This window comes from Schistocerca americana, chromosome 5 (assembly GCF_021461395.2).
Source record: "Schistocerca americana isolate TAMUIC-IGC-003095 chromosome 5, iqSchAmer2.1, whole genome shotgun sequence".
Classification (NCBI taxonomy): domain Eukaryota; kingdom Metazoa; phylum Arthropoda; class Insecta; order Orthoptera; family Acrididae; genus Schistocerca; species Schistocerca americana.
The window spans coordinates 98,298,569-98,324,062 of NC_060123.1; the positions used below are offsets into that span (position 1 = coordinate 98,298,569).

General features: G+C 39.7%; 1 protein-coding gene across 2 annotated transcripts in view; it reads right to left on the reverse strand.

Moving 5' to 3' along the window:
* Positions 1–1,409: 1,409 nt before the first annotated feature.
* LOC124616068 (GTP-binding protein Rit2-like) overlaps positions 1,410–25,494 on the reverse strand; it is a 102,954-nt gene continuing 78,869 nt past the window's right edge. For both annotated transcript variants that reach the window (XM_047144305.1, XM_047144303.1), the window contains exon 5: positions 1,410–5,469. In XM_047144305.1, coding sequence (XP_047000261.1) covers positions 5,233–5,469 — 237 coding nt within the window. In that variant the 3' untranslated portion in view covers positions 1,410–5,232. The remainder of the gene's footprint in view (positions 5,470–25,494) is intronic.

Genomic DNA, 25,494 nt, shown 5'->3' on the forward strand with positions numbered 1-25,494 from the left:
TCTTTACCAGTTGCTGACATACCCCATTAGCAGGCAGCAAGTCACAGTTCACACACGGCAGTCTCCCTCTTCACCATGGAAGATGCAAGCCACGGTTGGGCATGGGCATTCAACATCAGAGGGGTGATGCAGTGAGAAGGAGTGTGCCCCTGACGTCAGTGCCTTGGCTGATTGGTGGGCAGCTTGTTTCCCCGAGTCTGATGTCACCACCTCTGGTTGTCGATGCAAGTACCGTTCATAAGGGGCAGAGGCCAGCCACTCGTTGATGGTGTAGAAATGTTGTGATTAAAACAATAATGTGGCCACATCAGCTTACCACTCAACCCCACCCTTGGCATAACAGCACCTACAATAGAGATGAGTCCATTCAACAGAAGTAACAAAATACAAGTCCACCTAGAAAAATATTTAGTTACAGCAAGGAATTGGTTCAGAACTTGAAAACATTGCATCTCCTCATTCTTATGCTGTACACTTTCATCTAACTAGTACAAAATTGAATTTAAATCTTAGTATTATTTCAAATACAGAATTTAAAACTGAAGACATTGATCCAGCACAGATATATGAAAGCTGCTACTTACCATGAGTGGACAGGAACAATATTTAATGACCCATCATCGGAGAGATCTTTATAATCAGAACACTAGCCTAATTTTTACAAGAAATATCCATGCAAAATTAGGGAATGACAACCCTCTGGCATTTGCTTCGTTTGATTAAGAGTTGTTTTTTTGCCATACACATTTCGCTTCTTTTATTTATGAAGCACCACCATTGGCAATTTCCAGTGTTGCTAGTCCATGTGTGCAGTCCTGAAAATGAGTTCATTTGGTCCTCATACTCCAGCTGGGCAGTTTCCAGTGCGTTTTCACCAATGTTTATTACACCACATCACCTCCACTTTTCATTGTGTGATCAACATGTGTGACACTCATGTTAATCACACAGTGTAAATTGCAAATGATATGTTGTAATAAACGGGTGAAAAAACACTAGAAATTGGTCAGCTGTAATATTGGGACCAAATGAACACATCTGGACCACACACACTGAAGATGCTGGCATAAATAAAAGAAGTGCAATGTATATGGCAAAAATAAAAAAATGCTGCTTTTCGTTTAGTTGGAAAGATGGAACTTACCTCTGTGAATTTTGAAGCATCTAAGGAACAATAGAAAACAGGAAAAATGAGAAGAAAAATATAGTTTATATGCATTTTGAAAATGCTTTATCATATGCCTCTATCTAGTGGTAACCCTCTCTCTTCCCACCCCTCACCCTGTCATTCTGTATTTAGGCATACCTCATTTACAGATGCTGCTGTTTCAGTTTATATGCCTTCAATTTACAATAAGAAAATATAATACAAAACAACAAAATCATTTTTATTTTGTACATCAGTATTAAATAAGTCAATAATCATAATTACACTGCAGCAATATATTTACAATATGCAAAAGTACAAAGGTAAATTAATATCATCAATTCAGTAGAGGTATTTCTGTGCACTAACTTTTAGTGCCACGTTTACTGGAACAGTTATTGGACCCATTGTGACTAAAGCAAATACTTCACAAATTATTAATTTCAAATTGTTTCAATGTTAGGGTTTGGATAATGTTTTCCCCTTCTCATAGTAATGTAAGGTAAAAACTAATACTGTACACACTACTAACAAGCAAAATTTTTTATAACAATCAATCAGTTTCACACATCCAATAATGTAATTGCATAGTTTTATAACGAGTAATCTTGACAGAGTACTATATCTTTCCATTTCACAGTTTGTTCCTTGCATATAATATCTTAGGCTCCACTGTCATGTGTTATACGTGAAATCTTCATTGTAGGGTACTAGTGTTACTTACCATAACAAAGAAAGTTGTTACAATAATGACATTTAGGTACCATTCTTGAAAACAACTGACTACATCACTCACAGTAGCTTAGGCCTGTTACCAATACATTGTTTTCAGCAACTTTAATCAATCATGAATTGAAACTAACAAAAAGCACCACACTTTGCAACAAAATGGTTGTCTGCAATAAATATTTTAGATTTCAAGATGGAAATCATTCTTTTATTTCTCAGCTGTAAAATTAGATTCATTTTGTAAGAAACAGCAAGCACTGATGGTATCCTCAAGTGCAGTTAAATTTATTTTATCAAGGGGCCTGAAAACATGATTCTGCTTATTTATATGAATGCTGATAATTGATCCAAAATGTATTAAAAGTATGGGTCCATTGTTCTCAAATTAAGATTGAAATAATCATTTAAAAATATTATCATCACTGTGCCTGATGATAGAATGAAAAGTTGTATACCTCAATTTAGATCTAAAAAGTAAAGGTAGTGAAAAGAAGTTGTATTTATTCGAAAATTAGAGAAACATACATGATAGTGGCCTAAGGAGATTAGAAAATACGTTTTTAGACTTATTGATCAGCAGAAGACCAAGACGAGGAAAGCAAAGGATGTGCAACTACAGGGGCTAAAATGATATTGAGTCTATTTTTACAATACTTGACTTTACAGTTTACCTTTCTGGAATGTCTGAACAGTAAGGAACAAGTTCTTTGGCTCTCCCGGTCACAAATTGTCTCTATCCCTTTATCTCTTGTTATTCAATATTAAAAAAACTGAGAATTCTTAAGCTTTTTTGTTAATGTTAGCAATTCTGCATAGTATACCGTATCAACTATGATAACTGTGATTTAGCTTCAATTTTTTTTCACTATTCTCTAAGTTATGCTATTTTCATTGGCAGTAACATCAATGTTCTCAAATGCAAAATACATATACTCTATTATTGACACGTTCAACACTGTTCCAGTCATGAAAATTTAGGGAAATTAGGGAGGGTGACATTCTGAACACAACTCATTTAGGGCACAGCCTAGGTCAATTATTATTCAGTTGTAATGTTAGTTTTTTGCTAATACAGTGATACACATTCAACAGATTTTTTTTTTTTTTCAAAATAGAGGTCTGTTTTAACAAGACAATCAAAACATTAATAAAACAGAAATGAAAATCATGACTGATATGGATGTAAGTCGTATTCTTTAGATTTTAGATTGGACTTTGACATACATTTCAGTGTGATACTTATAGAATTATGTGGATGTCAGTTTCCCTATGAATGGTCACGCTGAGTAAGTTAAACTTCTGAATATTTATGGTTAAAAGAAGTCTGAGTCTCCAATTAAAAACATATTATGGAAAAAAATTATATCCATTTAAATGTTTCAAGCACTGGTAGTGGAATAGATTAAAGACCATTACAGATTAAATTCAAATGTCAAACTCTCAGGTACAAAAATTCTTTCTTCAGAAATATATGCGGAAATAAATCTTACTGACATCTCAAGAAGAAGAATGCGGGCAAGAATGATAGGAACCAAAGCAAACACAGTGAGACTGAAGAAAAGATGGAATCTAAATGAAAAACTAAGTGATGCAATTTCCCTGTCAGCTTGAAACACAAGCTCAAGGTACAGTCCTCATACTTGGCTGTTCTTGTTGGCCAAATTTTATTTGACATAACTACTGAACGTGAAATGTTTGTAAATCATATGTTTGTAAAAAAGGTGAAGTAGACAACTGAGAATTAGTGGAACAATTTGTTGCAAGCATACATACAGTTAGTAACTTATACTTGTAACAAGTGAAATTGGAAAAAAATAAATAAAGAAAGTAATTATTGTATGGATTTTCTTACTATTTAACTTTCAGTTCGATTCCATTTGCAACATATCTTTATGAATTACAAAGTTATCTTCTGACGGTATGCATGACCAAAATTGACTGAATACATCTGAATTGTCATCCATCTTATTATACAGTAAAATACGCAGGGGCGGGGAAGGAGTAAATACTTTTAATTAGACATAAAATCTCAATAAGGAGGTATCATTAACAGCACTCTGTTGTTTCCACAGATATGTACTGGATTTTTCTTTTGACAATGAAAACTGTATTACCAGACTAGATAAATTTTTAACTGGGAGTTGATACTGTTATTTGTGTCTGGAGCTGTCACCCATCAGTAGTGAAATGGATTTCCCAGCAGGCTCAAACAGAAAATTATGAAAATTAGCTTTTGAATGCCCACTGGACAGATGAAGTACACATTTAATTTAATTTAACTGAAATGTAATTGGTCACAGCTGAAATGTAGGATATTACTGATTCAAATTACATGAAAAATGTAACTAGCATGTTACTTCTTTCAGTTTTATATCAAGCATTATTCCACGTCATAAGCAGTTGTATGAAAACCATTCTGTGATACCATCAATACTTTAAGTATTGATATTCACTTTTATTGTTATTTTTGGACTACCCAGTTTCATAGTACTTCACCTCAACCAGCAGGAACAGTCACAACCCAAATACTAGTACAATAAGTTAAACTACATGCATGAAATTTCACTGATTACATTCACAATTCCATGGTTCACTTTCAGTTTTCCAGTGAGCAGAATATGGTGAGGGAAAGAAACTGGTCTTCATTCATCAAAACTTTCATACTATATTAACTGCAAATTAAACTAAGAGACTGACATTGTCTTCATATAGAAAATATCCAACAAAACTATTGAAAATGTGCTTGGAAATATTTCCTACAAGTTACAATAGTAATTCATGGTGGGATTTTTCACTTCAGGGTTAATGTTAATATACTTCTCAGAAAGCCACGTAAACTGGATACTTCATGCTTATGGCCTATTGTTGTGATACATATACATATACATTCCTCAGTGATCAGAGTGAAGATTCGAGGTTCTCTCTATGTACGCAAGTCCCAGAATGGGAACTAGTACCCAACATTTAAGCAAATATTTTATGTTTTATTGAAACATAATCAAAATGAATTAACCTTATTATAAAATGTATTTAAGTTTATATGTTCTTCCTTCACATTGGCAAACTTGCCAACAAAGGATGTTTTGTACTTCCATGTTGTAACATACAACATCATTATGATTACATTTTTACACAGATGTAAAATATTAACAAAATAAATATGAATATCAAAAGCAACTGTCCTGATATTACATAAAAGTGACACGAAAATCATGAGATCTTAAAGTTATCCACTATAATCTAAGTTCACAGAGAAAGGGAGGAAGAAGAAAATGACTTAAAAAGAACACACAAAATGCTAATGGTATCTGCCATTTTAATTGTAAAGCTGTTTGTCTGGGAGTGTAACCATTTTCTTACTGAGAGAAATTACGTTTACGCCTAAAGACGATGGCAAGTATCGAGCGCAGTCGTCGCCATCGACTGTGTTTATTCAGTTTAGTAGTTGTATGACGTCTGTCACGTTCTTTGAGTCGAATCTCACGCACTAAAGTATGGAACGCATCATCAACAAAATGTCGTAAAGCTGCCGATGTCTCGTAGAATGGACACCCGAATTGGGCTGCCAAGGCACGGCCTTCTTCTGGTGAGACCTTAAACAGTGTGAATTTATTTTAATGATACCACTTCAGCAAATAACACTAGGTTAGAGAAAATGCTTTTTAAATTATGCATTAGAAGTTATTTATTGTTACTGTGTCAGTTTCCATGGAAAATTTCTATGATGGATAGAGTGAATACAATGCAATGCATGTTTGATGGAAAAGCACTGAGCTCATCATAAAGAACTTATGCTGGTTAAAAGTAAGATGATAGTATTTAGCTATATTTATCCAAAAGTAGCAATTTCCAAAGATAGCAATACAGGAACTTTGTGATTGCTAATGCAGGTATCAGAAAATTGTGACACAGGGATGGTTGTGTTGGAACTGTGGCAATTGCTCATACGAGATACTGCATAACATACAGAAAAATATAATCATGTATCATATAGCGGAGATGCTGAGTCGCAGGTAGGCACAACAAGACGACTGTCTCAATAAGCATTCAGCCAAGAAGGCCACTGTCAAAAATAGATGACACCACACACACACATGACCACAGTCTGCGGCAGCTGAAGCCACACTACGAGCAGCAGCAGCAGCAGTGCATGATGGGAGACACAACTGGGTGGGAGTAAAGAGGAGGCTGGGGCAGGGAGGGTGACCGTGAAGGGCTGCTGGGGAGTGTGCAGAGACGAGGTGGAGAGAGAGTAGGGCAGCTATGCACAATTGGGTGGTCAGACGGAGGGTGAGCTTGAAGTAGGAGGGGGCAGGGGAGGTTGTGGAGAAGGAGAGAAGTAAAAAGTGTGTTGGAATAGAGGGCTGTGTAGTGCTGGAATGGCAGCAGGGAAGAGGCTGGATGGGTGAGGACAATGGCTAATGAACATTGAGGCCAGGAGGGTTATGGGAACATAGGATATATTGCAGGGACAGTTCCCACCTGCACAATTCAGAGAAGCTGATGTTGGTGGTAAGCATCTGTATGGCACAGGTTGTGAAGCAGTCAATGACATGAAGAGTGTTGTGTTGGGCAGCACACTCAGCAACAGGGTGGTCCAATTGTTTCTTGGCCACTGTTTGTCTGTGATCATTCATGCCTACAGACAGCTTGTTGGTTGCTATGCCCACATAATATGCAGAACAGTAGTTGCAGCTTACCTTGTAGATCACATTACTGGTTTCACAGGTAGACCTGCCTTTGATGGGATAGGTGATGTTAGTGACTAGACTGGAGTAGGTGGTGGTGGGAGGATGTATGGGACAGGTCTTGCATCTAGGTCTATTACAGGGTATGAGCCATGAGGTAAGAGCTATTGTGTAGGTTCAGTGGATGGCAAAATACTATTGTGGGAGGGGTGGGAAGGATAGTGGGCAGGACATTTCTCATTTCAGGGTATGGCAAGAGGTAGTCGAAACCCTTGCGGAGAATGTAATTCAGTTGCTCCAGTCCTGGGTATGCACTTACAAGCTTTCAACTACCTCTTATTGTGCTGTGAAATGAGAAATGTTCTGCCCACTATTCATCCCACTCCTCCCACAGTGGTGTTCTGCCATCCACCAAACCTACACAATATGCTTGTCCAGCCCTACACAACCCCTGCCCCCAACCCCTTACCTCATGGCTCATACCCTGTAATAGACCTAGATGCAGGACCTGTCCCATACACCCTCTCACCACCACCTACTCCAGTCCAGTCACTAACATCACCTATCCCATCAAAGGCAGGTCTACCTGTGAAACCAGTCATGGTCCAAAAGCTAAGCTGCAACCACTGTGCTGCATTCTATATGGGCATGAAAACCAACAAGCTGTCTGTCCACATGAATGGCCACTGACAAACAGTGGCCAAGAACCAACTGGGCCACCCCGTTGCTGAGCACGCTGCCCAACATGTCATTCTTCATTTCAGTGATTGCTCCACAGCCTGTGCCATATTGATCCTTCCCACAACACCAACTTCTCTGAATTGTGCAGGTGGGAACTCTCCCTGCAATACTCCTGTGTTTCTGTAATCCTCCTGACCTCAACCTTCGTTAGTAATTGTCTTTACCCATCCAGCCCCTTCCCTGTTCCTATTCCAGCACTACACAGCCTTCTATTCCACCAACACACTTTTTACTTCTCTGCTGCTCCACCACCTCCTCCACCCCACCTCTTCCCCATCATCTAACCACCCAAGTGCACATAGCTGCCCTGTCCTCCCTCCACCTCATTGCTGCATGCTTCCCAGCAGCACTTCACTGTCCCCCTTCCTGCCCCAGCCTCCTCTTTACCCCATTCAGGTGTCTGTCCCATCATGCACTGCTGCTGCTCACAGTGTGGCTTCAGCTGCCACAGACTGTGTGTGTGTGTGTGTGTGTGTGTGTGTGTGTGTGTGTGTGTGTGTGTGTGTGTGTGTGTGTGTGTGGTCTATTTTTGACAAAGACCTTGTTGGCCAAAAGCTTATTGTGATGGTCTCAATGTTGTGTCAATCTGCAATTCAGCATCTCAGCTATATGGTGAGTAGCAACTACCCTTTTCATAATATTTTTACATTCCTGGATTTTCCATTATTTAATCAGTTGTCATACATTCGTTCATTCATTCATCCATACATCATGTTTCAGTAATATTATCATGAAGAAATGTAGAAAGATTCTAGTTGTACATAAGACACAGAATCAAACCACTGCAGGCTACATCCATAAAGCATAACTACAGCAAATTAAGACTAGTGCTACTCTACTCACATGGATAATTAAGGGAAGTACTTTCAGATTACCTCTTCTCTCTCTCTTACTGTACACTGAAACCTGACTGTAATGAAAGAAAATTTAACTACAAAATGGGCCACTAGTGACCTTAAAATGAACTGTCTTTACATGTAGTGTGAAACTAACATTTTAGGTCTATCTTGAATCCGTGGAAAGGAGAATAGGGAAGTAGAAACATAAAGAAACTTCCAGAATGAGATTTTCACTCTGCAGCGGAGAGCTTCTGTAAAGTTTGGAAGGTAGGAGACGAGGTACTGGCAGAAGTAAAGCTGTGAGGACGGGGCATGAGTCGTGCTTGGGTAGCTCAGTGGTAGAGCACTTGCCCGTGAAAGGCAAAGGTCCCGAGTTCGAGTTCGAGTCTCGGTCTGGCACACAGTTTTAATCTTCCAGGAAGTTTCATAAAGAAACTTATCTACAAAGTGAACTAGCATCCAATCACACTGAACATGCAGATATGAAGAAGGTGACTAGTACAGTTTCAAAAGTTTTACACCTCACCTCAGGACTTGAGAAATGCTCATAATCAGTTTTTTCATAAATTTTCCCATAATTTTTGGTGCCTGAATGACATAACACAGTATGTCAGTAACAGTTCCTTCGAACCTTTTCACAAATTTTTTTTGTGAAGTGCCTCTGTATTCTCGAAGTGGACTAACAACCACTGTTACCACAATTTAAGCTGAAAAGAACGCTATACATATCCCTCTCCCTCTCGCGTCTGTTTTCTCGATTGATCTGCATTCGGTTTTTCAAGGCCTAACCACTGTGCCAACTTATAACTAAATCTGAGGGGGGTGCGATGGGGAGGTTCCCTTGTAAGTTTCTCTTCTTGGAAAGGTCAGTGTTGACCACTGTGTTATCACCATGCTTGTTTAAAGTAGAAAAGAATTTATCCTAACAAATAAAATGTATTCTGGATCTCACAATGGTACCTCTACGTTACTGCTGAGTAGTTAGTCTTCCTAAACAGCCTCCCATATGAGCAGACGAGTTGCCTCTTTATGTGTGGTCACATATACTCTAGGTACTTTAACTATGCATGGTTCCTTTTGAAAAGAGTAGCTCGATGCAGTTATAGGGTCGAGCTGTGCACATCTGCTTTCATGCTCATAGCTAATTCGCTGCAAATAATAAGCTGTAGCTGTGATCCTGCAGTCAAATAGTCTACGTATTGGCTAGAATTGCCAATTAATAAAGTACACACAAATAAAAAATAAAAGTGTTGTACCTTGAATACAACACAACAAAGAAAGTTACTACAACTTTATTAGTCTGTAGCATCAAGCCAATCACAAAAATGCACACTGAACACAATAAAATAAGGCAAGTGTATGCAATTAGTAATAACATGAGGCTCTGACTGAGATGACATGCTGATACTGGGGCATAAGGTCGGAAGCACTAGGAGTGCGAGCAGTGTTGCAGTCCACCTTCTCGTGTCAATTCATATGGTAGGATAGGTGATGCAGGCTTGAGCTCTGCGTCCACATCAGGCCCAGGGCATGGGGGTTGTGATGGTGCCCCTGCAGTTGGCAGCTGAACTGGAGAAGACAGCTCCGATGTGCATGGTGGCTGCCCTGGTCTGGTAGCAGTATTGGAGAAGCTGCGCCACGTTAGTCGTCTATTGACGGAGAACCCCTCATATTTCTTGGCAGGGACCCAGCCACATCGAGCAATCTGTCAAGTGACGCAGACCGGTATGGTGGTGATGGTATATTGGCCAGGGTCATCCAGTCGTCCATGTGCAGGCTCAACTTGTCGTAATGACGTGCACAGAGGCCCTCCTCTGTACGGACATCGCAGAGACAGCGGCTGCAGCCTTGAGTGATGATGCTGACAATCTGTTTTGGCTGATGACCAAACCCACATGCCAGGACAGCCACCCATGGGCCAGAACCACAGGAGATGCAGGAGCATTTGGGGCTGAAACCCCTGAAGCAGTTCGGTGGGGCTGATATCGTTGAATGGTGTAAACCGATAGTAAGACAGAAATTAATCTGAAGCAATGTCAGACGGGGACAGAGTCGGGTACTTTTCATTTGCATTTTGAATGTTTTAACTAATCTTTCAGCCTCACCGTTGGACTCTGAGTGGAAGGATGAGGCGAAAATGTGGCAAATACTGTGGGCACTGAAGGAAGAAGCAAACTCTTGCAAGACAAACTGAGGGCCTTTATCAGAGACCTACGTTGCTGGAAGTCCTTCGATGGAAAAAAATTTTGACAGTGCTGCCATCATGGCAGAGGCCGAAGTTGACGGGTAACAAACAACACATTGGAATCGAGAGAATGCTTCCATTACTATTAGCTAGTACACATTAAGGAAAGGGCCAGTGAAATCTATGAGGAAACTGTCCCAGGCCTGCGAAGGCTTTGGCCACAGAGATAATGTTGCCCGCAGGGCAGCTTGCTGCGATGAGCATTGACAACATGCCGTAACCAAACAAGTGATGTCGCTGTCCAAACTGGGCCAAAAAGCATGACGGTGGACTAATGACGTGGTGCAGGATACCCCCCAGTGATCAGCTTGCAGCAACTGCAAGATCTCTGAACAGAGAACATAGGGAATCACTGTGCGAGGAGCCGAATAGGCCATATCAAGAAGTATAACAACATTGACGGCAGAGAAACAATGCCAAAACCTAGTAGTTACAGAGGGGGTCAGATGCCCACGATGGAGGCACCTTGGGCCAGCCATATTGTATGCAATGTATCACTTTCCATAAAATCATATCGGTAGCACTAGCCTGCACAACCTGAGTGCTAGCCATTAGAAAACTATTAACAGTGTGATGAGTGCATTCATCAATGTGGAAACAGAGTAACTCCTCATGATCTAAAACTGGGACCGGACTGACTGGAAGACAGGGAACCATGTCAGCATTTGCACTTTTAGCTGTGGGGTGAAAGTGAATCTCACAGCTGTACTGAGAGAGGAACAGTGACCAATGTTGAAGGCTGTGTGCTGCTTTGTCTTGCAATGACACTGAGGGGTTAAACAACAAAACTAATGGCTTGTGACCCATGATGAGATGGAATTTTACACCCTACAGAAAAACATGAAACTTCTTTAAGGCATAAACAATGGCAAGGGCTCCTTTCTCTATTTGTGAATATCTGCACTGAGGATAAATTACGAATCTTCGAGGTGCATGCCATATGCCGCTCAGAGCCATCACGATTATTATGAGCTAACACTGCCCCCAGTTCATGTTGGGACGCCTCTGTTGCCAACACTAAATGTTGACCCATTTGGTACGTTATGAGGCAAGGTGCAGATTCTAACATAGACTTCAGTTTGGAAAACATTGTTTCATGTGCCTGCGACCAGTGGAAAGATGTCCCTTCATGCAGCAAGGCACGTAATGTAACGGCTGTGCAACTGATGCCACGCCCAACAAAAACAGATGATAATAATAAGCAATCTTTTTAAAAAAACCACACACATACACACACAGAGAGGTCCTCGACTGATGTAGGATGGGTTAGAGCCACAATGGCAGAGGTGTTCTGACAAAGAGGTCTGATGTCAGCACTACAGACCTCGAACCCAAGATACACAACAGAAGACTGAAAGAAGCGGCACACTTCCAAACTGCATTTTAACCTGGTAGTCTGTAACACTGAAAAGAGTGCACGTACGTTGTTGGGATGTTCAGAAGTGTAGCAGGCGAACACCACAATATCATCAAGATTGTTGACACAGTCAGGGCACAGATCTCGTGAACCGTTTGGAAACCATTGAAAAGTCACAAGTGTTCTGTCCACGCCAAATGGTAAGTATTGATGCAAACCAAAAGGTGTGTTAACAACTGAGAACAATTGAAAGCCAGCATCAATGGGAAGCTGCAAATATGCATCAGAGAGATCGATCTCAGAAAAATACTAACCACCAGTGAAACTAGCAAAATTGTTTGTCAGGGCGTGACATGGGATACATGTCAATAATAGACCAAGCATTGACAGAAACTCTGAAATTGCCACAAACGGCTTCCTGACAATGACTAAGGGGTAGCCCATTCACCAGATGCAATTAGCTGGACAATCTCGCAGGCTGTGAAGCCATCGAGCTCGGTCTCAACTTGGTCACAGAGCACCACCGGCACCGGGCGAGCCCGAAAAAAATGTGGTCCGGCTGAAGGTTTCACAGTGAAGCGGGTTTCAAAATTATTGGCACAACCAAAACCTGCAGAAAACAGGACAGAATATTCAGAGCATAAAGTGTAGAGTTGTGTATAAGGCACTCGATCAGATACGAGATTAAATTCATCGGAAATAGTACCACAGATTTATATGTGACTGGGGCCGAGTAACTGCATAATATTGGAATGCTTTGCTTATAGTAGGTGACTAACGTACGTGACGGTGGTGCTAAAGGGAGAGAACCCAACTCCGTGAACGTTTGCAAGGCAAATAATGACAACAGTACCGGTGTTGGCTCTCATGTTCAAAACCTTCTGATAAACCTCAACATCAATAAAAAGCTTATTGGGTGCAATGGAGATTGCTGGTATACAGTTGACATCTGTGTCAGCATCTGCAACAGGCTGATGGAATTTTGCACTGCAAACAGGAGCAATATGGCCCGTTTTGTCACACTGTCTGCAAACAGCCCACCACTTAGGACAATCTGGTCTATTATGAGTGACATAACATGACGGACATAAGGGAAGCACGGAGCACATGGGTAGTCGTTTACTACCGGGCTTGCCATGCTGCTGCTGCTGCTGCTGCGGCCACGACTCCCACAGTGAAGTGGGCCAGCTGCTGTAACGTTCTGCTCATGTGCGGACCACTGCCAGCATATTGGCCCCTTGTGAACCATCTGACAAACAGTGGGGGAAGCGGGTCAAACATCTGCAACCTCACACCACGATTCAATTTGAGTACTCAAAGCCCTCAAAATCTGAAACGACTGTGCTACAATGGAGAGCAAAGGGTTTTCACATCAAAGGGCCCGCTCAAGAACATCATGATCGGCGGCTGATTGCGTGACTGTGTCACAAACTGTTTGGTGGGCACGTGACTCCTTATGTATGTCAGTAACAATGACAGCTTAAACCACGAAAGTCAGCTGCCTGAGTCTTATAGGAATGTTCTGGTTTCTCACAACACTGATAGAACTCGAGTGGCAATGACATGCGTCTGTTTACAGTAGTATCTTGCAAGGAGGTTACACGTGTTATTGAAAGAGAGTGAAGACAAACACCGCAGGGGGGGCCAGATGGCAAAGGAGTTGATACATGCGTGGTGATAACTGAGATGAAAAGAAAGCACGGCAGAAGATAGCATTAGTCAATCCAAATGCAAGAAAATGCCGCCGCAATCAGTTTTTGTAGCTTTTCATTCTTCGACAGACTTGTTGTAAGATGAAAATGGTGTGGGTAAATGACTGGCGTAGTGCCTGGCAAAACAGGAGGGGCAAGGGGCGATGCAGCACTTGACGCAGATTGAGATGGACCCGAACTGGCCAAAACACAGGCAAGTATTTGCAATACCTCGATTCGATTGGGTTGCTCTGTGGCAATTGCCTCTCGCTGCTGACTGAGATGCTGAAATTCCGCAATAAGAACTCCTTTCCAGTCGACTGCCCAGCGTAAAAACTCATCAGTAGCACCGTCTGACATCGTAGACACAGCAGAGGACCGACAGGAGACTGAAAACTGTGCAGAGAACAATCCCACACTCCTTATCACTTGTGTTTTAACTTGGACACAACACACCCAAGAATGTTAGTACAAATTTATTAGACTGTGGCCTGTATGTCATTCACTTTAATATACACTGAACACAGTAACATAAGGCAAATATATGCAAACAGTAATAATGCAATAACTGTGTGTGTGTATGTATTGCAGCAGGTTCTAAATAGGCACTCGCCTGTGGCAGGCTCTTTCAGAAGTTCGCAGTATTGTTCTTTTGTGGTGCACTTACGTGGATGATGAGGCACTGCGACTGCATGCATCTTTTGAGTGTGCACGCATTATTTGAAAAAGTTAAATGACTAATTTAATAACAAGGGCTCTATTGTAATCTCTATAAGGCTCTATTGTAATCTCTATAATTGATTTCTATGATAGAATTATGTTGAATAATGTTTATTCCAGAAAGGACATCTCAAATAAATGGGAAGTGGTCCTATGATATTCAGTTAAAATGCAGACAGAAAATCCCCTTATCAAATGCAGAAAATTTATGTTGAGAGCATTATGAGAATGGCAGCAATATCACCAAATTTAATAGTAGTCAAATATTTGCAAAACTAAGTCCACTTTGTGATCACAATACATGAAATATTCACCATCTCTAAACAGTTCAGAGTTCTACATGACGATTCATAAATACGATACAAAGAATAATAACTCATACTCTGTCTACTCTCAGTTCTGTGAATACGTGGAAATAGAGTTCTATTGTGGAACACATGCAGACCTCTCAAAATACAAAGTCCCTTCAGAAGTTAAAGTATGTTAGTGGCTCTTCACCACCCAGAGTCAAACATCTCCATGACTGAACACCACTTGTTATTGCAGGCATGTCTACCTCCTTCCAGAACTTGTGGAACGTGTCCAGAATCACTTCCTTGAGCTCTTCACTTGAGAAGTCCCAGTCTCCACCTGACTCCTGCAGAGTTTGCTACTACCTGCTTTTTAAGTGACTGAAGGCCACCCCCACAAAAATATATCATTCTTATGAGCTGCAGACACAATTTGACTCAACTTGACCATTTCCCAGACTAAACTAATATATTACAACAATACTGAAATAAAGAAATGTTATAAATATTCGGTCACACACAGATCATACACAATAATTAGAAATACAGGACTGTTCATCAAGAAATAAGCCAGCAGTCTTGCACAAGTGAGCTCACATTAAATGACAATGAATTGTCACTGAATTTTGTTTAAACAAATATTTATGCCTTCTTGACATAAGTGTATTTTGGTTCTCTTTTCAACTGTGGTGTCAGCTTGTAACAACGATGCTATACTATTGTACATATAAGTAATTTTTTTCCTTCTGATTTTTCGATAAACTTGTGTAGTTGATGTTCTGATTTCATTTCTTTTTTGTTTCATGCCATTGTGTTAAGAAAACTGTAAACGAGTTTCAATGTGAATATTAATGTTTATGTCAAATGTCAAGTAATATTGTGATACAATTGAAATGTAACAAATTTTGAAACTGTTGTAAGATGTTTAAAATTGTAACTGTGCGTCTGGTCTATACGTAGGCAATGTGTTAGGATATGTAGAATGCAAAACCTCGGGTGAATACCCTGTCTGTAAGGGAGCGGTAAGGCGAGCGTGGGAAAATGCGCATGGGCACTGCATGGCACAACGGGCTCAGCAGTAGTAGTTGGAGTTTGGCACTGGTTTGAGCAACAGCTTCTGGAGCGAGGAGGCTCTCCTGGAAGACGTAGTTTCATTGAGCCTCGGGTATGCCGTTCCAACGCCCACACAGCATGGCAAAATTCTATAGGCACTAAATGGAAAATTATTGTGACGCTAAGAAGAATTAAAGTGCCAATACATCAAGAGCCATAGCTGTTGTTGTATGTGTGCTCTGTGCCTCGCCCTCTCGCCGCCCGCCAACCGCCGCATCGATACAAGCAGGTTGAAACTTTTAGTATTGTATTCGTATGGACCATAGAGTGAACTGTTCAATAATAACCTAAATTTTACCAGAACTTTCCCATCATTTAATTATCCTCACAACTAACCTAGACAGGGTCCTTTCCAAATGTTGTGCAATCCGAGTGTCCCGAAATGAAAAATTGAATTTTGTGTTAATAATAATTACTTGCAGACCTAGTTATGTTAGAATGGTGTTTAAAGAAATGTTTTGTTAATGAACCAGTAAACGAATAATGAAGGTCTAACGAAGTTGAAAAATATTGGTATAGTAATGAAGTTTAATTATTTTGAGACAGATATAAAGGTATTTGAATGAGCAGTAAATAAGATGAAAAGAATAGTAACTTATATACTGGAAATCTTGAACTCATAATAAATTCAGTAACCAATTTTTTTAATACAGTGATCATAACAGTTTCAGGGTCCCCCCCACCCTTTTTATTCATTTGAATTCTGAAGTGTTCTAAATTGGTTTGACCAACAAAAGCTAAAGTCAATATAAAAGCCAAAATTTATCAGTGTTTTATCTTTTTCAAAATTGAGATTTTGTGTGTGGCTCGAAAGTGCTATTTCTAGGGTAACCTATGCCCGATTTTAATCTGATCTATAGACAGTACAAAGTTTTGTAGTATACATTATAGTGTAGTGTTATGTATTCATGATTTTTCCATATCAGTACAGAATGTGAAACTATCAGTTCAATAGATTTTCTGGTTCTAAAATTCTACTATATTATGCAGTGTTACTACTTGTTGTTTTGCATGAATATATACCAACTTGTACAGGGAAGAAACTCAGTTAATGCCTCATTAGGCTGGCGACCATATTATTATTAAATTGGTAGCATCTTCAGTGTTGCTTTTGGTCCATACTGATGTGTAATTGCATTTCGAACGTGCTGACGGATCATTGTTATTACAGAGTGTGTGTAAGTCTGATTTGCCACCATTCAGGTACACGCGGTCGATATCTATACAAAAATCCTTTCTCATAAAGTGAACCCCACTCACTTACCATAATACAGGCTTTAATCAGTATTGTGTGGCCCACAATTACGTTACAAGCTAGCATGTGATTGACCACTTTTAAATTAGCACAGTTTTTAATAACACTTGCAATCAACATTTGAATAACGTTACACACAAAGTAATGAACTGTTCATTAAATAAATACACAAAAATGATAAAACATGAGGTACTGATGCTGGTGTCATTTGCCGTGCAAATGTGAAGAATACAATGTTCTTCCAAACATTTGAGCAACCAAAAAAAAGGTAAAAGACATAATAAATGAAGAAATAAAATAGATACAGATATGTAGCTTTCAAAGATGATTTCTACAGCATAATGCTATCATCTGAGATACCTTATGTTGAAATCGCATGAAGTGTTTAAAAGCTGCTAATTCAGAGGTACATTGTGAAAATGTTTATTCGCTGTAAAATATTGAAATATTGTTGTGTCATTGGATGGCCCTCATTTTTCTGGGATCACAAATGTAATGGGTTTGCATTAATGTTTTGTTGAAAATTATTATAGACTCTCAAAGAGCTGTAAGAAGCCATCTTTCAGCTTGTCTGAAACTCCCAATTTCTTGGAGCATTGTCTCCTGCACAAAGGGCATGTGATCAACAGCCATCCAAATTCCCAGCATAGGGATTTACCCATTTCTGATGACACTACTTGTCTCTGCACCTGAACTCACCCAGAGTGGCTGCGTCACGTTCTCATCCTGCAGACTTGCACCCATCCCAGCAAGCAAATTCAGCTCTTTGCACCAATTCTAGGTGGCAAATTAGCTTGCCTACATACACATAACATTACAGTCTCTTTATCAGCCAAGGTGGCTGCTTGCTGCAACACGGTGCAAGAACGTCAGTATCTGCTATGTCAGCTATGTTTTTCCTCTGCTGCAAGCTGTTTCCTCCAGGTTCCCAGATTCCTAGCAGCTTTGTGGCTCATAGGCAGTTAGGAAATGTCATTCTACTGGAGGGTGAAAGATAATGTTTGAAGCTGGTGTGCCCTCTGAACGAATTAGCTTTAAAGACATGTTGTATTGTCAGGAGCTACCATTGGATAGCAAGTGGGGCTCAACAGCTTCAGCCCCTCTGATGCTTGCAGCGTGTACTGCATCCAACTTTAAGAATGAAGTTCAGGCTAAACCATGAATTGTTTAATCATAGTCAGTAGTGCAAATTTATATGTCAACTAGCTCTGCAGATGAAGAGATAGAAAGAAAGTGTGATGAGAATTAAGGAATTATTCAAACAGTTAAGGATGATTGTAACTTGGTAGTAAGACAATGTGGACCGGTGTTTTGTGGTAAAGGGGGAGCAGGGGGTTGGGTTGAAGTGAAAGAGGGAGCTCTTCGGTAGAATTTTGCACAGAGCATAATTTAATCATTGCTAACAATTGTTTTAAGAATGATGAAAGAGACCTGGAGACAATGAACGGTTTCAGACTGATTATATAATGGTAAGACAGAGATTCTGGAACTGGATTCTAAACTGAAAGATATTTCCATGAGCATAATTTATTGGCTATGTACTGTAAATTAAAACTGAAGACTTGCAACAAGTTAACATAATAAGGAGATGGGACCTGGATAAGTTGAAAGAACCAGAGGTTGTTGAGAGTTTCAACAGGAGAATTAGTTAACAATTGATTGAAAAATGGGAAAGGAATATAGTAGAAGCTGAATGAGTAGCTCTGAAAGATGAAATTAGTGATGGCAACAGTGGATCAAACACGTAAAAAGACAAGCCTTAGTAAAAATTCTTCAATACCATTGAAAATATTGAATTTAACTGACAAAAGGAGAAAATATAAAAATGTAGCAAATGGAGCAAGCAAAAGAGTATACGAATGTCCAGAAAATGAGATTAAACTATGGAAAATCCAGAATCAGAATATCAAAAAATGTAGGGAAAGGTAGATCGCTACTAACCATAAAGGTGACATGTTAAGTAGCAGACATGCACAATAAGACATGCTTACACATATGCTTTCTGCCATGGCCTTTGTCAGGAAAAGAAATTATCACGGCTTCAACCGTTGGTAACATAATCCCCCCCCCCCCCCCTCCCTATGTCCTATCACCTCCTCCCCATTCTTTTCTCCCACCCTCTTTGTTTGGTGCCCTCTGCCAATGAACCCACCCATCTCTCCCTGCTCCTCTCCTTTTTCTCACCATTTTCCCCATTTTACTGCCCCATAACCTCCTGATGCTGTGCCTGCTGACAGTCTAATCCCTGCACACTCTGCCAGATAGCACTTCTCTCCCCACACCCATACACTGCTATCTCTTCCCCTTCCCTGCCCCCTCCAGATTGCTGCTTCCATTCCACATGACAGTAGCATTCTGGTCTGAGCTGCCAGAGTTGGCAGTCATGTGTGAGTGAGGTGTGCTTTAATGGTGCATGTTTCTTTTTCTGATGAAGGCTGTGGCCATAAGCTTATGTGTAAGTGTCTTAATTGTGCCTTTGTGCAACTTAATGTGCCATCTTTATGGTGAGTGGCAATCTATCTTTTTCTACGTTATTGTTAAAAAATGAGTGACAGAAAGTGTGAAACGGCTAATCAGGAATGGCTAGAGGACAAACGTAAGGCTACAGAAGCATGTATAAGTAGAGGAAAGACTTAGACTACCTACAGGAAAATTAAAGAGGCCTTGGGAGAAAAGAGAAGCATCTGTTTGAATATCAAGAGCTCAGATGGTAAATTACTACTAAAAGCAGAAAGGTGTAAGAAGAATATAGAAGGAATATGAATTTGAAGGCTAGATTATAAAATGAAAGAGGGAGTAGATGAAGATGCAATGGGAGAAATGATACCATCAATCAGGGCAAAGCTGACCAATTCTGAACTTTTAAGTTTAAATATTTCTTAAACAAATAAAATTAATATACAGAGCATAGGCCTTGAGCTGTAGTAATTTGTAGCTTTCACCTGCACGTCAATTTGAGCAGTTATTTGTAATGTGATAACTGATCTGAAACTGTACCAACAACTGAAAAATAAATCTGGCATAATAGTTAATTTTAATGTTGACTTCAGTGTAACAAAAAAGGAAGTTTAGTGACAAAAAAATGTGATAAATTTTCTTTATGAAATTCTGCAGAAAGACACACTACTTCTTCTTTAGCACTAAGAACTGGCTGATCACCTCATGTTTTACCATGACAGCCATGAATACACTTTATCAGGACTCCTTTTGGAATTTTCTACACTAAGAGAGCCTTGTTAATGCTTGTTCTAAAACAGCCAGACTGTATTTCTTCAATTCATTCAATTTATGTTCGTACATCTCAACTGTAGGACACAACAAAGCAAACTGCGGCCTACATTACAAATTCGTAACTTAATATACAGACACTTGCAACAATGATTTCCTCGCTCCAGGACTAGATTGTTGTAGACAACTGATGCAGCATCCATTGTTTCACATAGTTGCTGTTTTCATTAGGTCACATTCTTACACATTCATGAATGTTTGTTCATAAAAACTGTTCATGAAAAGATGGTCATCTCCACCCCAGATTTCTCAGGTAGTCAACTTCACATCGATTTCATCAAAAATTTCCTAAGTTTCTTTCATGTGTCCATAAATAGGCACCACAAGTATAATAGTTTAACTTACGTTATTGCTATATTTGTCACAGTAAAGGGTCAATACACAATATACATAAGACCTAGATCAGTGGTCATCAAACGTTTCTACTTAAGAGCCACTATTGACAGTGTAAGTTGACACCTTAGGCTGCAGATGAAGGAAAGAGGGGAAAAGGTGTGTGTGTGTGTGTGTGTGTGTGTGTGTGTGTGTGTGTATGTGTGTGGGAGGGGGGGGGGGATGTTGCACATTTTGAATCTGCATGTTATAAGGTATCAAACCAAATCATTTGAAGTGAAAAAGAAAATAATATATTGGAATATATACATCTTTCTGAAGGGCTATGTAGTGACCAATTTTCTATAACTAAGCGGATACTATGGCCAGTGCCATCACAGCTGGATCCCTGTTTGTGGTTCTGATTTCTGGACATATTTTCTAGGTATCTTGACACCCTAGTATCTTAAACAATACCAATCAGATTTTTGTATTATGCCAAATATAACAGAAGTTTTATAGTAATATAACTTAATTCAAAATTGTCACAGAGGGATAGCATGGCAAATAATAGTTTTGTATATAAAAGGGTGTAGAACTCAATTTTATCTACTGAATTATCATCTTTATATATAAAAACAAAGATGAGGTGACTTACCGAACGAAAGTGCTGGCAGGTCGATAGACACACAAACAAACACAAACATACACACAAAATTCAAGTTTTCGCAACAAACTGTTGCCTCATCAGGAAAGAGGGAAGGAGAGGGGATGTCTGCTTGTGTCTGTATGTGTGGATGGATATGTGCGTGTGTGCGAGTGTATACCTATCCTTTTTTCCCCCCTAAGGTAAGTCTTTCCGCTCCCAGGATTGGAATGACTCCTTACCCTCTCCCTTAAAACCCACTTCCTTTCGTCTTCCCCTCTCCTTCCCTCTTTCCTGATGAGGCAACAGTTTGTCGCGAAAGCTTGAATTTTGTGTGTATGTTTGTGTTTATTTGTGTGTCTATCGACCGGCCAGCACTTTCGTTAGGTAAGTCACCTCATCTTTGTTTTTATATATAATTTTTCCCACGTGGAATGTTTCCTTCTATTATATTGAATTATCATCTTTTTTAGAAGTAACTGATTTTTATAGGTACAAACATCTCGACTTCCTTTCCCAATGCGTAGTGTGGCCACTATTCCTGATCGGACATTGTGTTGCCATTAGTGATCCACAAAAGAGACTATCGAACTGAAATAAATAACAAGGAACTTAATTTGTAGGCCAAAAGAAGTTTCAACCTTGATATTGTAAAAAATTATTACTCTCCAAACAAGTGAGGCAACAAGAATAATGTAAATGACCTACCTTATATTAGATGAATCAAAAACAAAAACCTTTTTACTAAAAAATAAACAGAACAAGCCTGCTGTGTGAATATCACTGACAATAACAGCAGTGCATATTAGAGCTGGTCTCGCCAATTCTTACTGGACAGCACACTGTCCATGGCAAAAAATATACAATGGCCACTTTTCCCATACTGGCCACTTGAACACAGGTTCCCCAATTGATCCTACTATTCATTGGTAACCTACATCAATTAGTAAATTGTAACTGCAATATGAGACATGATCACAAATATTTAATAAATGATTTAATTAAATGTTTTGAATGTCATTTCCCCCTGCTTGTTGCATCACACTACAGCAGCCTTAATTTGGTTTCACATCACCCGGCTACAAAAATGCACCACCTCTGAAGATGATGATTATATATTGTGCATTCATGAATACATGTTACTTTCAACTGACATTTATACCATAGCAGCTGTTTGGTGATAGTTGTGCATGCTCACGAGTTGTCAGCATTGGTAGAAAAGTGATAAAATCTTCCCCTTCTCACTTCTGTTAACCCCACAATGGCCCTCCTACACAACACTCTGCCCTCAACATAAGTGGAAAACTTTACTTAGATCATGGCGGAATTCACCAATCTCAATTAAAATTAAGCACATTTTAAAATACTACTGTCACAGTAAGTATTTTTGTTTGTTACTGAGCAAGAAAACTGCACTCTTAAGAAGCACTTAACACTGGTTGATGTATATGGATTCTGCTCTCCGGTGTTAGAAGAATACCATCACAAAATATAGCTGAGAACTGCAGGCTGCACGAACACTGACCTAGATGCATGAGTTGTTCTATATAAGTCACACACAAAAAAGTTTCAGCTCATTTAAAAAATCGGTCCCCCTTAAAACAGTTAGTATTCAGACAGAGGTTTAGAACACTATACATTTAGCCACTGCCACAAATTAAGAACCTTTAGACAGTAAATATAATAAAATAAGAGAATTTTCGTCATCAATGTGTACTTATTTAACATAAAAATTTTGTTTTGCACTTTTCGTAGATTACATTCCCTCAGAATTGCTTATATCATGGGAGAGCAAGCCATGATAAAAGTATTCCACCTGGTGTGCAAGACATATGACACGGGGGAAATATCCTCAGACTTTGAGAGGAATGTAATATTTCCAATTCCAAGGAAAGAAGGTGGTGACAGGTGTGAATACAAATGGACGATCAGTTTAACGAGTGTTGGGTGCAAAATACTGACACAAATTATTTACAGCGGAATGGAAAAACTGGTAGAGGCTGATGTTGGAGAAGATCAGTTTGAATTCCAGCGATACAGAGGAAAAGCACACGTCATTACTGACCCTACAACTTCTCTTAGAAGATATGTGAAAGAAAGGCAAACCTACATTTCTGGTTTTTGTAGACTCAGAGAAAGTCTTTGACAATGTTGACTGGAATACTCTCTTTGAAATTCTGTAAGTAGCAGGGTAAAACAATAGGGATTGAACAGTTATGGAAACTTGTCCAGAAACCAGACTGCAGGCATAAGTTAGCAGCATGAAAGAGAAAGAGTGGTTGAGAAGGGAGTGAGACAGAGTTGTAGTCTACCCTCAATAAAAGTTCACTGGTGACATTGTTATTCTATCAGACATAGCAAAGGACTGGGAAGAGGAGCTGAAAGGTATGGATAGTGTCTTAGGAAAAAAAAAAAAATTACAAGATGAACATCAAAAAAAGCAAAACAAGGATAATGTCATGTAATGGAATTAAATCAGGCAATGTTGAGGAAATTGGATTAGGAAATGAGACACTAAGAATAGTAGATGAGTTTTGCTATTTGGGCAGAAAAATAACTTATGACACCTGGAATAGAGAGGATATAAAATGTAGACTGTCAATGAAAAGAACACCATTTCAGGAGAAGGGAAATTTGTTAACATTGAACACAAATTTAAGTTGTTAAGAAGCCTTTTTGAAGGCATTTGTGTGGAATGTAGCCTTGCACAGAACTGAAATGTGGACAATAAGCAGTTCAGACAAGATGCTTTTGAAATGTGATGCTGAAAAGGAATACTGAAGGCTAGATGGGTAGATCACATAATTAATGAGGAGGTACTGAGTAGAATTGGGGAGAAGAGAAATTTGTGGCATAACTTGACTAAAAGAAGGGATCCGTTGATAAGACATATTCTGAGACATCACAGAATCATCAGTACTGGAGGAAGGCTGACAGAAACCAAGTGATGAGCACTGTAAGCAGGTGCAAATGGGTGTGGGTTGTAGTAGTTATTCAGAGATGTAGTGGCCTGCACTAAAACAGTGTGGAGAGCTGCATCAAACCAGTCTTATGAATGAAAATGAAGAAGGCAACACTAGAAGTCTAAGTGGGACTGGATGAATGCATTATGAAATCATTGTAGACAGAACCTGCCGCCCTTATTTTATTTGTGAAATATTTCTTCATAGTCTTATTTGCTGGACATCTGTGCAGATATTCTCAAATAGCACTTCCTTATAAGTAACTGTAACATGGTTATCAGTATACAACACGAATAATAAGAGCCCCAACACACCTCACTGGGGCATGTCTGAAGTTACTTCCACTTGCTTTTGACACTGCTGACTGTAATACACTCTTTGGAATTCTGGAGTTATCAGGGATAAAATAGAGGGAGAAAAAGGCTGTGTGAAACTTGTACAGACATTAGACAGTAGTACTCAGAGTTAAAGGACATGAAAAGAAGACAGCTATTGTGAAGGGAGTGAACAGCATTGCAGCCTATTCATCAAATTATTCAATCTGTACATTTACCAGGCAGTAAAGAAAACTGAGACGAAATCTGGAAAGGGAACGAAGTCCAGGTGAAGAAATGAAACCTTGCTATTGACATGAAATTTCACCAGAGAGGCTAAAAGACTTTGAAGATCAGTTGAACAGAATGTACACTGAAGAGCCAAAGAAACTGGTACACCAGCCTAACATTGTGTAGGGCCCCCAAAAGCACACAGAAGCACAGCAACACAATGTTGCATGGACTTGACTAATGCATGAAGAGGTGCTGGAGGGAATTGACACCACGAATCCTGCAGGGCTGTCCATAAATCCGTAAGAGTACGATGACGTGGAGATGTCTTCTGAACAGCACATTGCAAGGCTTCCCAGATATGCTCAATAATTTTCATATCTGGGGAGTTTGGTGGCCAGAGAAAGCGTTTAAACTCAGAAGAGTGCTCCCGTAGCCACTCTAGCAATTCTGGATGTGTGGGGTGTTGTATTGTCCTACTGGAATTGCCCATGTCTGTCGGAATGCACAATGGACATGAATGGACACAAGTAACCAGACAGGATGCTTATGTATGTGTCACCTGTCAAGTCTTATCTAGATGTATCAGGGGTCCCATATCACTCCAACTGCACATGGCCGACACCATTACAGAGCCTCCACCAGCTTGAACAGTCCCCTGATGACATGCAGGGTCCATGGTTTCATGAGGTTGTCTCCAAACCTGTACATGTCCATCCACTCGATACAATTTGAAATGAGGCTCTTCAGACCAGGAAACATGTTTCCAGTCATCACCAGTCCAATGTTGGTGTTTACGGGCCCAGACGAGGCATAAAGCTGTGTGTCATGCAGTCATCAAGGGCACACGAGTGGGCTTTCTGCTCTGAAAGTCCATATCGATGATGTTTCACTCACATGCTGACATTTGTTGATGGCTCAGCAT